Here is a 15887-nt window from a genome sequence, read left to right as displayed (position 1 = left end):
GCGGACTCTGCTCGTTCTCCCCGTGTGTGCGTGGGTTTCCTCCGGGTGCTCCGGTTTCCTCCCACAGTCCAGAGATGCGCAGGTTAAGTGGATGGGTCATGATAAATTGCCCTTAGTGACCAAAAAGGTTAGGAGGTGTTATTGGGTTACGGGAGATAGGGTGGAAGTGAGGGCTTAATGTGGGTCGGTGCAGACTCGATGGGCTGAATGGCCTCCTTCTGCATTGTATGTTCTATATTCTATCCCGTAACCCCACCTAACCACATCTTTGGAAGCTAAGGGGCAATGTAACATGGCCAATCTGTCTAACCTACGCACCTTTGGACTGTGGGAGGAAACCCACGCGGACACGGGGAGAACGTGCAAACTCCACACAGACAGTGACTCAAGGCCGGAATCGAACCCAGGTCCCTGGCGCTGTGAGGCAGCAGTGCTAACCACCGTGCCGCCTGACGGACAAGACTCTGGCCCTGCCACAGTGCAGTTCAATAAGAACAGCCCTCTGAAATGGCCTCACCTCGAGGGCAATTGAGGATACGCAATAAAACCTGACCTTTCACCCCTCCCAAGAATATTTTTTTTTGCACAGCCCTGAATTTAGACTTCGGCGGATCCTGCTGTTCCCCCCACAATAAATACCCGAAGGAAACTCTCACGGGTAAATTGAGCACGGAGCACTTTGGGAACCAGTCCCATTTCCAATAAAAATGGGGTGAAATTTTGTTTCCTGTGACCATGAACCTTAAATTGGACGGCATGTTTTTTTCAACGAATGTTGCTCTGTTGTTAGGAGGGATTGATCTGTTCCCATCCTTAATTTTGTTGTTCGTAAGCAATCCCCTCGAAATTAACTGGCTCCACCAGTCTCGACCAGAGTGTATCTGATACGAAACCAGGGTGTAAAGTCCCAAGTTCAGGGACCAGTGCAGTATGAGGAAATTCTTGCTGTTAACAGTTGAAGTTCTGATTTCTAACCTCTCTGTACACGAGATAGTCCTTCCAAACCCAAATATCGAAGTGTTTCACCTTCAAAAGCTCTCGCTTTGGGAATGAAAAATAGTTACCCTAATAAACGTTAATTCCTTTCATCTCTCTCACAATACTTCATCATTTTATCTTTTTCTCTAATTCTAAGGTGTTTACTGTGGAAATCCCTGAGGATCAGGATCTGCCGGAGTCGATGGGAAGGTAAGAAAGGAAATCGAAGATAAAAATTAATTTCTTGGCAAAGAAGATTTATTTGTTTTTTAAAAAAATTTAGAGTACCCAATTATTTGTTTTCCAATTAAAGGGCGATATAGTGTGGCCAATCCACCTACCCCAGTACATCATTTTGGGTTGTGGGGGTGATCTCCACGCAGACACGGGGAGAAAGTGCAAACTCCACACAGACAGTGACCCGGGGCCGGGATAAAAGCAGGTCCTCGGCGCCGTGAGGCTGCAGTGCTAACCACTGTGCCACCGTGCCGCCCCTGTTGGTAAAATCTTTTTGGCCGTCTTCCTGGGTAGGAAACCTAATGCACGCTTCGTGGAAGTATAGAATAGAATCGTAAAATCTCTACAGTGCAGAAGGAGGCCATTCGGCCCATCAAATCCACACCAACCCTCCGACAGAGCACCCCACCTCAGTCCACTCCCCTGCCCTATCCACATAACCCTCCATAACCTTTGGCACTAAGGGACAATTTAGCATGGCCAATCCACCTAACCTGCACATCTTTGGACTGTGGGAGGAAACTGGAGCACCCGGAAGAAACTCACGCAGACACAGGGAGAATGTGCAGACTCCACACAGTCACCCGAGGTCAGAATCAAACCCTGGTCCCCTGCCGCTGTGAGAGTGCAGTTCGAGCCTCAAGTGGCATGGATAGAGGATTGGTTAATTAATAGAAAGCAAAGAGTGGGGATTAATGGGTGTTTTTCTGGTTGGCAATCAGTAGCTAGTGGTGTCCCTCAGGGATCAGTGTTGGGCCCACAATTGTTCACAATTTACATAGATGATTTGGAGTTGGGGACCAAGGGCAATGTGTCCAAGTTTGCAGACGACACTAAGATGAGTGGTAAAGCAAAAAGCGCAGAGGATACTGGAAGTCTGCAGAGGGATTTGGTTAGGTTAAGTGAATGGGCTAGGGTCTGGCAGATAGAATACAATGTTGACAAATGTGAGGTTATCCATTTTGGTAGGAATAATAGAAAACGGTATTGTTATTTAAATGGCAAAATATTAAAACATGCTGCTGTGCAGAGAGACCTGGGTGTGCTAGTGTATGAGCCACAAAAAGTTGGTTTACATGTGCAACTGGTGATTAAGAAGGCAAATGGAATTTTGTCCTTCATTGCTAGAGGGATGAAGTTTAAGACTAGGGAGGTTATGCTGCAATTGTATAAGGTGTTAGTGAGGCCACACCTGGAGTATTGTGTTCAGTTTTGGTCGTCTTACCTGAGCAAGGACGTACTGGCGCTGGAGGGTGTGCAGAGGAGATTCACTAGGTTAATCCCAGAGCTGAAGGGGTTGGATTACAAGGAGAGGTTGAGTAGACTGGGACTGTACTCGTTGGAACTTAGAAGGATGAGGGGGGATCTTATAGAAACATATAAAATTATGAAGGGAATAGATAGGATAGATGCGGGCAGGTTGTTTCCACTGGTGGGTGAAAGCAGAACTAGCCTCAAAATAAGGGGAAGTAGATTTAGGACTGAGTTTAGGAGGAACTTCTTCACCCAAAGGGTTGTGAATCTATGGAATTCCTTGCCCAGTGAAGCAGTTGAGGCTCCTTCATTAAATGTTTTTAAGTTGAAGATAGTTTTTTGAAGAATAAAGGGATTAAGGGTGATGGTGTTCGGATCGGAAAGTGGAGCTGAGTCCACAAAAGATTAGCCATGATCTCATTGAATGGCGGAGCAGGCCCCAGGGGCCAGATGGCCTACTTCTGCTCCTAGTTCTTATGTTCCTAAACTGCTATCCTACGGTAGTGTCCTGCTTTATATGGAGCGGCCACATAATGGACGTCGTATGTCAGCATATTGTAAAGAGAGAACTTGCATTTATTTAGCTACCATTTTTGCAGCTTTGGAATGTCTCAAAGCTTGATTGGCAGCAAGTTTGAAGTGTGTTGTCGGTGATTTGTGCACAGCATGATCCCACAAACACTAGCGAGATAGACGACCAGTTAATCTGGGTCGGTGGTAATTACTGTTCTTCAAGGGGTGCCTTGGGGTCTTTGACATTCAACAGACCAGATGAAGAGCAGTCCTCAGCTCAAATGACAGCGCCACTGGCAATACAGCGCTCTGTCAGCGCTGCCAAGTCTTCCTGGATTATGCGCTCAAAGTCTAGAGTAAAGCTTGAGCGCACAACTTTGATTCGGCGTCACCTGAGCTGCATCGACTGGAGGGCAGAATAGGCACGTGGGGCTGAATGGCCTATTCCTGTTCCTATTTGGTATGTTTGTATAATCAGTTGAAGCTGTGGTAAGAGGGAGTGGAACTGACGCTTTCTAGTATAACCTGAATATCAAAGCACAGATTTAACGATTGGGAATTAATGGAAAAGTTTTTTTTTAAAAATAATTTTTATTAAGATTTTCACAAAATATAAACAACAAAACAATATTAACAAAACAACCGTGGTTAAAAACCCAAGAACAACACCCACCCAACCTCAAAAGCAACTGCAAACAAGAAAAAAAACGAAACCCCCCCCCCCCCCCCCCACCCCCCCCCCAAAAAAAAACACCCAAACAACAAAAGGGAAAGAGATAACACCCGCCACATCCCACAAACCCATGTACACAGTTCTCCCTCCCACCAAACCAAACACCCCCCCCCCCCCCCCCCCCCCCCCCCCCTCCCTCCCTCCCGCTCCCCCCACCCCGGGTTGCTGCTGCTGCCGGCCTATATCCCTATCGTTCCACCAGGAAGTCCAGGAAAGGCTGCCACCGCCTAAAGAACCCTTGTACTGATCCCCTCAGGGCAAATTTCACCTTCTCCAATTTAACGAACCCCGCCATATCATTGATCCAGGCCTCGCATCCTTCCATTGAAGCAAGATCCTCCGCCGGGCTACTAGGGACGCAAAGGCCAGAACACCGGCCTCTTTCGCCTCCTGCACTCCAGGCTCCACGTACCCCACGTGGGGGCAGCAAGGGGAACCCCTCCACCTGCCGCCTGGCAAACGCCCTAACCTGCATGTACCTAAACATGTTCCCCGGAGGGAGCCCAAACTTCTCCTCTAACTCACCCAGGCTCGCGAACCTCCCATCCACAAGCAGGTCCCTCCACCTCCTAATACCTACCCTGTGCCAGCCCAGAAATCCGCCATTGATGCTCCCTGGAACAAACCGGTGGTTTCCCCCGTATCGGGGACTCCATCGAGCCCCCCACCTCCCCCCTATGCCGTCTCCATTGCCCCCAAATTTTGAGGGTAGCCGCCACCACCGGGCTCGTGGTATACCTCGTTGGAGGGAGCGGCAACGGCGCCGTTACCAGCGCCTCCAGGCTCGTGCCCACGCCACCTCCATCCTCTTCCATGCTGCCCCTTCCCCGTGAATAACCCACTTACGCACCATCGCTGCGTTGGTAGCCCAATAGTACCCACAGAGGTTGGGCAACGCCAGCCCCCCCCCCCCCCCCCCCCCCCCCCATCCCTGCCCCGTTCCAGGAACACACTTCTCACCCTCGGAGTCCCATGCTCCCACACAAATCCCGTAATACTCCTGTTGACCCTCCAAAAAAAGGCCATCGGGATAAGGATGGGGAGGCACTGGAACAGGAACAAAACCCTCGCGAGCACCGTCATCTTAACGGACTGCACCCTCCCCGCCAGTGACAGAGGTAACATATCCCACCTTTTGAACTCCTCCTCCATCTGCTCCACCAACCTTGTGAGGTTGAGCTTGTGCAGGGCCCCCCAGCTCCCAGCCACCTGGACTCCTAGGTACCTGAAGCTCTTCCCTGCCTGCTTCAGTGGGAGCCTACCAATCCCCTCCTCCTGATCCCCCGGGTGCACCACGAACAACTCGCTCTTGCCCAGGTTCAGCTTATACCCAGAGAAGCCCCCGAATTCCCTAAGAATCCTCATCATCTCCGGCATCCCCACAACCGGGTCCGCCACATACAGCAACAGGTCGTCCGCATACAGCGACACTCGATGCTCCTCCCCACCCCGTACCAGGCCCCTCCAGTTCCCTGACTCCCTCAATGCCATGGCCAGGGGCTCAATTGCCAACGCAAAGAGCAAGGGGGACAGGGGACACCCCTGTCTCGTCCCCCGTCACAGCCGAAAGTACTCCGACCTCCTCCTATTTGTGGCTACACTCTCCATCAGGGTCTTGTAGAGCAACCTCACCCAATGGACAAACCCCTCCCCAAACCCAAACCTTTCCAACACCTCCCACAGATACTCCCACTCAACCCTATCAAAGGCCTTCTCCGCATCTAATGCCACCACTATCTCCGCCTCCCCTTCCAGAGCCGGCATCATAATAACGTTGAGGAGCCTTCGTACATTTGTATTCAACTGCCTTCCCTTCACAAACCCCGTCTGGTCCTCATGAATGACCCCCGGCACACAATCCTCTATTCTTGTGGCTAAGATCTTTGCCAGCAGCTTGGCGTCTACATTTAGCAGCGAGATCGGCCTATATGACCCACACTGCAGAGGGTCCTTGTCCCGCTTCAGGATCAAGGAAATCAGCGCCCGTGACATAGTTGGGGGCAAAGCCCCCCTCCTCCCGTGCCTCGTTAAAGGTCCGGACCAACAGGGGGCCCAACAGGTCCGCATACCTTTTATAAAATTCCGCCGGAAACCCATCCGGCCCCGGCGCCTTCCCCGACTGCATGCTCCCTATCCTTTAACCAACTCCTCCAGCTCGATCGACGCCCCCAGTCCCTCCACCTGCCCCTCCTCCACCCTCGGAAATCGCAGCTTGTCCAAGAAGCGCCCCATTCCACCCCCCTCCACCGGGGGTTCAGACCGGTACAGTTCCCCATAGAAGTCCCTGAAGACCCCCATTAACATCTACCCCCCTCCGCACCACCTTCCCAGCTCTATCCGCCACTCCCCCAATCTCCCTGGCCGCGTCCCGCTTTTGGAGCTGGTGTGCCAGCATCCTGCTCGCCTTCTCCCTATATTCATACACCGCTCCCTGTGCTTTCCTCCACTGAGCTTCCGCCTTTCTGGTAGTCAATAGGTCGAATCTGGCCTGAAGGCTACGCCTCTCCCCCAGCAATCCCTCCTCCGCATATCTCCTAACCACCCTCACCATCTCCCCCATCAGTCTCTCCCTCTCCCTCTGCTCCCCCCTCTCCCTATGGGTTTGGATGGAAATCAACTCCCGTCTAATCACCACCTTCAATGCCTCCCAGACCATCCCCACTCGGACCTCCCCGTTGTCGTTGGCCTCAAGGTACCTCTCAATACACCCGAACCCTCTCGGCCACCTCCTCATCTGCCAGCAGCCCCACCTCCAAGTGCCAGAGCGGACGTTGGTCCCTCTCCTCCCCCAGCCCGAGGTCCACCCAGTGCGGGGCAAGATCTGAAATGGCAATGGCAGAGTATTCAACATCCTCCACCCTCGAAACCAGCCCCCTGCTCAGGACAAAAAAAATCAATCCTCGAATAGGCCTTATGCACGTGGGAGAAAAACGAGTACTCCCTGGCCCTTGGCCTCGCAAACCTCCAGGGATCCACTCCACACCCCCCCCCCCCCCCAAATCTGGTCCATAAATCCCCTCAACACCTTAGCCACCGCCGGCCTCCTACCCGTCCGGGACTTGGATCGATCCAATGGAGGAATCCAGCCTCGTGTTGAAGTCTCCCCCCCCCCCCCCCATGATCAGGCCCCCCACCTCCAGGTCCGGAATGCGCCCCAACATACGCCGCATAAACCCCGCATCGTCCCAATTTGGGGCGTAAACATTCACCAACACCACCCGCTCCCCCTGCAGCTTACCACTCACCATCACATACCTCCCGCCACTGTCAGCCACCACATTTAACGCCTCAAACGACACCCTCTTCCCCACCATGATCGCCACCCCCCGACTCTTCTCATCCAGCCCTGAGTGAAATACTTGGCCCACCCATCCCTTCCTCAGCCGAACCTGGTCCGCCACTTTCAGGTGGACCCCTCCAACTCCAGGGGCCCCTGGAAGGACCCAGCTCCCATCAGCGAGTTCAGCATAACGACCACATAGGCCGCCAGGTCCGGCCCCTCCAGCCCCTCCGTGAGGCCCAGGATCCGCAAATTCTTCCGCCTCGACCAGTTGTCCAGCTTCTCGAACCGCTCCTGCCACCTTTTATGGAGAGCCTTGTGCATCTCCACCTTCCCCGCGACGGCCATGGCCTCATCCTCCCTTTCGGAGGCCTGCTTCTGCAGCTCCCGGATCGCAGCCCCCTGGGCTGTCTGGGTCTCCATCAGCTCTCTGGTGGTAGCCTTCAGCGACTCCAGCAGCTCCACCTTAAGCTCCTGGAAGCAGCACAGCAGAGTCGCCTGCTGCTCCTGCGCCCACTGCCTCAGCTCCTCAAGGTCTCCGCCGGCCGCCATTTTGTTTCTCGTCCCCCGCTTTTCCAGGGGTGCTTCCACTGCTTTACTGCTCACCCCACTCCTGGTCCGGACCATAGGACCGTAGGGATCGACTCCAGTCCCCTTCCCACGTCGGGATTCGTCGACGAAGTTCCGTTGGGGGCCCTGAAAAGAGCCCCAAAGTCCGTTATTCGCGGGAGCTGCCGATCGTGCGGCTTAGCTCCGCATTGCCGTCACCGGAAGTCAATTAATGGGAAAGTTAGCGACGTGTCTTTACACCCTCATTTCCCGAAAGAGTCCCATTTTTAACAGTTTCTGCTTTGAGCGCACTTCAACAAATCACTTCAGACCGACAAGTAGCCCCTGAATGAGGAGAGGATATGGGCATCTAGCGTGCAAAAAGGTTAGGTGGGGTTATGGGGATAGGGTGGAGGTGTGGGCTTAAGTAGGGTGCTCTTTCCAAGGGCATGTGCTGACTCGATGGGCCATATGGCATCTTTCTGCACTGTAAATTCTATAATAACTGGGAAAGGGAGTAGTGAGACTAATTGATTTGCTATTGCAGAGAGCCGGCAGGGAGAGAATGCGCCGGCAGGGAGAGAATGCGCCGGCAGGGAGAGAATGCGCCGGCAGGGAGAGAATGCGCCGGCAGGGAGAGAATGCGCCGGCAGGGAGAGAATGCGCCGGCAGGGAGAGAATGCGCCGGCAGGGAGAGAATGCGCCGGCAGGGAGAGAATGCGCCGGCAGGGAGAGAATGCGCCGGCAGGGAGAGAATGCGCCGGCAGGGAGAGAATGCGCCGGCAGGGAGAGAATGCGCCGGCAGGGAGAGAATGCGCCGGCAGGGAGAGAATGCGCCGGCAGGGAGAGAATGCGCCGGCAGGGAGAGAATGCGCCGGCAGGGAGAGAATGCGCCGGCAGGGAGAGAATGCGCCGGCAGGGAGAGAATGCGCCGGCAGGGAGAGAATGCGCCTGGCAGGGAGAGAATGCGCCTGGCAGGGAGAGAATGCGCCGGCAGGGAGAGAATGCGCCGGCAGGGAGAGAATGCGCCGGCAGGGAGAGAATGCGCCGGCAGGGAGAGAATGCGCTGACTGGGCGCCTTCTCAGCTGTAACCATTCTGCTGGAGCCATTCCCCACCTGGCAATATGACATTGATTGTTTTTTTGAAAAAAAAAATTCCGCACTGTCTCTAATGAACACCACTTTGACGCTGATCCTCTCGGGTCGATGTTGCACAGGGCTTAGCACAGTCGCTTCATAGCTCCAGGGCCCCAGGTTCGATTCCCGGCTTGGGTCACCGTCTGTGCGGAGTCTGCACATTCTCCCCGTGTCTGCGTGGGTTTCCTCCGGGCGCTCCGGTTTCCTCCCACAGTCGAAAAATGTGCAGGCTAGGTGGATTGACCACGCTGAATTGCCCCTTAGAGTCCAATAAAAAAGGTTAGCTGGGGTTACTGGGTTACGGGAATAGGGGGGAGGCATGGGCCTATGTAGGGTGCTCTTTCCAAGAGCCGGTGCAGACTCGATGGGCCGAATGGCCTCCTTCTGCACTATAAATTCTATGATGTGAACCTGGACTGGGAATCAGTAACCAGGAAAGGGATGGATGGCGAATGAACGGCATTGCATGTCCGCAGGAGGTAAAACAACACTATCCCGTGCGATCAAGTTCTGCTTTATTTTGCAGATCCCTTTAGTTTTCAAGGTGTGAACACATTGCGTAGGGCGTTTATTTTTAGTCACATGCTTCAGTTCATTTATGTACCTGCAGTTGGTACTCTCGATAAGGTGTAAAGCCCTGTGTCCCAGTATTTCAGTCGTAGCTCTGAAGGCATTTGAAGGTGACTGCTCTCTGTACCTAGATCTTGTTAATCACTGGGTGGAATGCTGGGGTTCCTGGTGATCAGTAAGAATCGGTCTGGAACCCTACGCCCTGGGATTGCTGCACATCCGGCTGCTGGAGGGTGCAGCAATTTCCCTCTCCCAAACCCTGAGGATTTTTTGAAGATATGAAGTTAAAATTGGCCATTAACTTGGAACAGTGGTTATATATAGAAGATGGGAGAAGGAAGAGGCCTTTTGGCCCTTCGAGCCTGCTTCGCCATTCATCACGATCATGGTTGATCATCCAACTCAATAGCCTAATCCTGCTTTCTCCCCATTGCCTTTGATCCCATTCTCCCCAAGTGCTATATTCAGCTGCCTCTTGAATATATTCAATGTTTTAGCATCAACTACTTCCTGTGGTAATGAATTCCACAGGCTCACCACTCTTTGTGTGAAGGTGTCTCCTTATCTCTGTCCGAAATGGTTTACCCTGAATCCTCAGGCTGTGACCCCTGATTCTGGACACGCCTATCATTGGTAACATCTTCCCTGCATCTACCCTGTCTAGTCCTGTTAGAATTTTATAAGTCTCAATGAGATCCCCCTATTGCCATGTGTCCCTTCCTGTTTCTGAGCCGTGTGCTGAGTTTAATTTGACATGTTTCTATTCAGGCACGTGTGTACGGCTTCGGAGGAATGGCTGCGGGCAAAGCATGCCACCAACAGGCTGATGGGCAAGCTGGAGTTGCTGTTTCGTCCATACCTGCGGTGGCTGGATCGCAACATGGAGAAGCTGTTCACAGAGGGAGCCAGACAGGTAAAACACAATCTACCCGTCCGGTAATACAGTCTCTTCTAGTTGCTTGGCAGTGCAGAACTTGAGTATTTCTGGAAAAAGACACAGGTTGTGAAGCTTTTGTCCTTGCACTCATCAGGACAACTCGCAAGAATATCAAATGTAAAGGGAACAACAATTCATACTGCACAAGAAGAGAGTGCTGGTTGGTTGGCAGGCCCCTTCTTTACACGCTTTCATCTATTCAATAATGCTGCGCCTCACTCTGTCGCTGGACTTCAAAGAACATCAAGTGAAATCTTTTTTTTTTTAACCCTGCTCGTTCCTACTGCAGTTTTATCCGTCAGTGGTGTTCTCGCCTCTTGCGTCGGAACGTCTCGGCCTCCAAGCCCCTCTCGCAAGACTCTAGCACCGAATCCGAGCTGGCTCCCCAGTGTGTGACTGAGGGAGTCCTGCACTGGCGGAGGTGCCGTCCCTCCGATGCGATGTTAAACCTTTCCCGCGTAGGGAAAACATCCCACCACATCAACCGAAGAAGAAGGAGCAAGGGCGTTCCCCCGCGTGTTGCCAATAATTAACTCAAAAGCCGACATCGTTAAAGGAGATTATCTGGCAACAGTTTAATTGCTGTTTGTGGTATATAGATTATATACTGTGGTTTCCCCAATGACAGCAGTCAGGCAATGAAGTCATTTTGAAGTAAAGCACTTCAAGATGTTCTGAGGTCATGAAGAAAGTTCTATAAATGCACGTCTTTCTTTTACACTGGCCTGCAATAGTTGTATCTCTCTGCTTGTTCTGTTGAGGAAAATCTTTAGAATTTCGTTGTGTTTTATAAAGACAATAATTCTGTTTTTTTCACTTTCATTTGCAGATAAAGAGGGAATTGGATGCGGAGAGAGCCGGGATCCACATTGTACCCTACAGGCACCTTCGAGCGTGTTTGCCACAAGCCGCAGCTTCTCCGAAGGCAGATTCGCCCGCAGGCCCTCGGAAAGAGGATGAACTCCAGGGCTTGTCCCAGCAGCTGCAGCAGGTCACGGTCACGGAGCTGGAGAGCCCCGAAATGAGCGGCACGGGGAGCGAGATCAGTTCCAGCGAGGAGGATGACACTTGTCCGAGGACTGACTCGCCTTCTGTGCACAGGCGCGGGCCGCACTCAGCGGGAGGCACGGGCGGCGGGCTGGCGGCAGAACCGGGCCGCCGCTGTAAGGGCACCGCGATGCGGCTTCTCGGACTGCAGCTGGGCGAAGGGACAGCAACGCTGGCAGCTCAGCAGATCACCATGTCACTGAAGTGCAGCAGGTACGATGAGCGATCAGTGACGTGTGTGCGTGTGGGGTTAACAGAACCGCATCATGCAGATAGAGAGTCAGGCAAAATGGCAGACACAGTAGGCTCATCATTGTCTCCGATTTCTGCCCTTAGTCCCATCCCCTCTCCTCCCCCCATGACCCTGCAAATGCATCTGAGTATTTAGAAAATTTCTTATTTAAAAGCTTCAAATTAATCCACTTTCGCTGCCCTGTCAGTTAATGCTTTCCAGATCGGGCCGAGGTTCTGTGGCCTCCCAGCCGCGTGTTTCACGGTGGCTGGAGGGGGCGTCCCATTCGTTGGCGGTGGGATTCTCTGCTGCCGCCACTATTGAAGGCCGCCGGGATACCCGGCAGGAAGGAGTGCACTGCCGGCGAGAACAGAGAAACCCACCACGGGCGAATGGCCGGCGAACTCTGGCGCTGATATCCGTAACTTCCACTTGAAAATTAAATGAAAATTGCTTATTGTCACAAGTTGATTTCAAATGAAGTTACTGTGAAAAGCCCCTAGTCGCCACATTCCGGCGCCTGTTCGGGGAGGCTGGTACAGGAATTAAACCGTGCTGCTGGCCTGCCTTGGTCTGCTTTCAAAGCCAGTGATTTAGCCCAGTGTGCTAAACAGATGCAGGCTCCGCGGCTAATTCCTCCCTATTTACCCGAGCAAAACCCTTCATATTTTTGAATACCTTTTAGTAAATCTCCCATGAACCTTCTCTGCTTTACGGGACTGATTTCTCCCTCTCCAGTCGCTCCCTCGCCCTGACGAGTATCACTCTGGTAAATCTCTGCACCCTGCCTCGTCAGCACCTCTCTAACTCCACTCTCTCAGTCCCGCCAACAGTACCTCAGGGGTAAGTGCCTCTTTTCGTTGTTGCCCAGAGTTAGTCATCTTGCTTTCCATCCTCCACAAAGTATCTGGTGCCAGGAATTGACCGCAATACTCCAGTTAAGGCATAACCGGTGACTTATAAAGGCATAACTTCCTCACTTTTGTACTCTGTTTTATTAATAAACCCACCTTAAAAAATTAGTTTTTTTTATAATACAGCATGCATGAAACGGTTTTATAAAAGGAATGCGAGACATGGTTCACATGGAGCTCTGGGTGAAAATCTGCCTCTTCCAAAATTTCTTTTTGGGATGTGAACATCGAGTCGACCGGATCTGGAATCACATTGTCGGCCAAATCAGGCAGAGGTGATTCGCTGCCTCTTGGGGAGTTGAGTCTGTCCAGCTGCGTTTTATAGTCACTGCTCCAGCCCGTTACCAGATGTAACATTTTTAAATTCCTAACTTGCCGTGGTGGGATTTGAACTTGCCGCTGTCCGGGTTGCTGACCCAGCTCCGTCTTGTGTAGCTCTGACAGGATACAGAGTGAGGAGAAAGCTGCAGGTGTTAGTTTGACCGATTCCTGCCAGGCATCGCACGCCTAACAAGTTGGCCACTAGCCATGTGGTTATTTGCCTGCTTAATTAAAAAATGAGTAGCAGATACAGTTATTAGGCACGTCAGCTCCCTCCTTAAACAGGCATCATGAGTTTGTTGATAAAACGATAAGGCAAAAGCCAAGAGTATTTTTGGATTGACGAGTGAATTTTTTTATCCGCACGTGTATGTATAAAATGAGGTTGCTACTAAAATTATAAATGTGGCTGAAAAAGCGTAGTTCATCTTGGCAGTGCAGATCCAGACAAGACTAAATGAAAACAGATGCTTGTGTCGCCTTCTCGCACTCTAGATATTTTCTGCGGAAATATTTGAGGGGTATCCGGGATCCAAGATGATTGGTGAGAAATATAACCACAGGGTGCGGCACAGTGGTTAGCATTGCTGCCTCACAGTGCCAGGGACCTGGATTCGATTCCGACCTTGAGTGACTCTCGGTGTGGGGTTTGCACGTTCTCCCGCGTGGGTTTCCTCCGAGTGCGGCAGTTCCCTGCCACATGGCAAAGATGTGGAGGTTAGGCAGATTGGCCGTGCTAAATTGCCCCTTAGTGTCTAAAGATGTACAGGTTAGAACATAGAACAGTACAGAAGAGGCCCTTCGGCCCTCGATGTTGTGCCAAGCATTGTCCGAAACCCGCATTCAAATTTTTTTTACCAAAATGAATCACCTCGCACTTATCAGGGTTAAACTCCATCTGCCATTTTCCGGCCCAGCTCTGCATCCTATCAATGTCTCTTTGCAGCCTACAACAGCCCTCCACCTCATCCACTACTCCACCAATCTTGGTGTCATCAGCAAATTTACTGACCCACCCTTCAGCCCCCTCCTCCAAGTCATTGATAAAAAGCACAAATAGCAGAGGACCCAGCACTGATCCCTGTGGTACTCCGCTGTAACTGGTCTCCAGTCTGAATATTTTCCATCCACCACCACCCTCTGCCTTCTATGTGATAGCCAGTTACTTATCCAATTGGTCAAATTTCCCTCTATCCCACACCTCCTTACTTTCTTCATGAGCCGACCATGGGGAACCTTATCAAATGCCTTACTAAAATCCATGTATACGACATCAATTACTCTACCTTCATCTACACACAGTTACCTCCTCAAAAAATTCAATCAAATTTGTGAGGTTACGAGGTTTTGAAGATGGGGCAGGGGAGTTGGCCGAGGTGGGCTAGAGGGTTGGTGCAGATCTGATGGGCCAAATGGCCTCCTTCTGCACTGTATGGATTCCATGATTCTCTATGATGGGCCTAGTTTGCTCATTTTTTGTCAGTGCTAGATCTCCGTTGGAACATTGAGACAAACCCTACTGCCCTCCTCTTTCGAAGTGAACCATTTATTCACGTCTCCTTTTAAAGATGCCGTGGCCCCTGCCTTGACATTCTACTCTGCAACAATTGTCTTCTCAATTACAGATTGACTGACTCAGGAACTCATTTGAATTTTTTTTTTCACCAAGACCAATTTGTATATGACCATTTTTAACAAAAGTCCTCTAATATCTAATATAATATCATATAATATAATATAATCTAATATAATAGGGGCTGGTTTAGCTCACCAGGCTAAATCGCTGGCTTTGAAAGCAGACAAAGCAGGCCAGCAGCACGGTTTGATTCCCGTACCAGCCTCCCCAGACAGGCGCCGGAATGTGGCGACTAGGGGCTTTTCACAGTAACTTCATTGAAGCCTACTCGTGACAATAAGCGATTTTCATATCACTGCAAGCATTTGAATTACACTATTCTACTCGTGTTGGGGGCAATTCGGTAGCCTGTCAGTAATAACAGAGTAAAAGTAAAGTGGCCACAGTCCCAGATGACCATAGGCTGCTTTCCCCTTTAAGGGGGAGATCTGACTGGTGAGGGTCACCACACCTCAGGCGAGGGGCAAGGTTGAGAAGGTGGGGCCTACGTAAATAACCTCAGCCGGTACGGGAATTGAACCCACGCTGTTGACCTCGTGCTGCATCATGAACCACCCGTCTGGCCAACCTCGCTGCGGAAAGATTTAAAGGACTTTTTATTTTGCAATACTGAAGATCAATCAGGGTTGACCTGATCAATCTTCAGTTTTGCAAAAAAAAAAAAAGTCCTTTAAATCTTTCCGCAGCGAGGTTCCCAGCGCATGGATTCATTTCTCATCCACCGACTTGCTGTGTCTGTCTGTGTTGCTTCAAAAGGCACGTAGCAGGGACACGGAGCGTACTAATGAACCTTTTCCATGCACTGACCATCTCTCTCCATTACTCCCAAAGGTGCAAAGAAGCTTCAGACCTGACTGTGTCGCAAAAGTGCCCCTCCGCTGTCACCTGTGAGAAATGTAACACGAACATCAGCATAGCGTTCGAACCCAGCATGCTGCATGAGCACTCGGACATCATGGGATACCTGGACCTGTGCGGATGTGTCCCCGTAGAATTAATGTTACGGGACACTGAGTTCGTGGTGGGCTGTCTAAACTGCTCCAAGGAGGGAACGCTGCAGGTCAGTAGATAGAACCCAGGCCGCAAATGACCAGAGAACCCGGAGTTTCTGACATTGGACCATTTTGGACTTGCAGAGTGCGCCAATTAACAGAAAGGACCCATTCAGATTGTGGCTTTATCAGGATCGGTTGTATCCACTGTGCCAGCCTGCATGTCTTGTTCAGAGGCTGACTGGCCTGCTGCACATTTCCAGTTTACTTTGCTCGTTACATATTTCTGGCATTGGCTGTCTCATTTCGCCCCCAATCTTGGTCAGACCCGTAATCCCCCCTCGACGCTGAGCGACAATGAGGGAAGCAGATAGTGGCTTCAGAGTCACGGGGTTAAGGACAGGCGAAATATCAATATGGTAAGACTCTCCATCAGGACCGGTGAAACCCACTGATCTGTGAGCAGGTCGACTATCAGTGATGTTTCACTTCTTCTGCTCCTGCTAAATTTGCCCCCTGTTGGATACTTCAGGACGAGAGGCAATAGTTTTAGACT

The 15887-nt window shown here is 51.4% G+C and overlaps 1 protein-coding gene across 2 annotated transcripts in view; it reads left to right on the top strand.

Annotated features, from left to right (window-relative positions):
• Nucleotides 1-15887, top strand: part of si:dkey-24l11.2 (uncharacterized protein LOC100034462 homolog) — a 41619-nt gene that overhangs the window by 12312 nt on the left and 13420 nt on the right. For both annotated transcript variants that reach the window (XM_038784289.1, XM_038784290.1), the window contains exons 5-8: nt 1136-1188; nt 10021-10165; nt 11019-11449; nt 15171-15399. In XM_038784289.1, coding sequence (XP_038640217.1) covers nt 1136-1188; nt 10021-10165; nt 11019-11449; nt 15171-15399 — 858 coding nt within the window. The remainder of the gene's footprint in view (nt 1-1135; nt 1189-10020; nt 10166-11018; nt 11450-15170; nt 15400-15887) is intronic.

The sequence above is a fragment of the Scyliorhinus canicula genome, chromosome 24, assembly GCF_902713615.1.
Source record: "Scyliorhinus canicula chromosome 24, sScyCan1.1, whole genome shotgun sequence".
In the NCBI taxonomy this organism is placed as follows: Eukaryota; Metazoa; Chordata; class Chondrichthyes; order Carcharhiniformes; family Scyliorhinidae; genus Scyliorhinus; species Scyliorhinus canicula.
The sequence above is the reverse complement of the archived record's forward strand: the minus strand, read 5'-3'. Positions and strand labels throughout refer to the sequence as shown.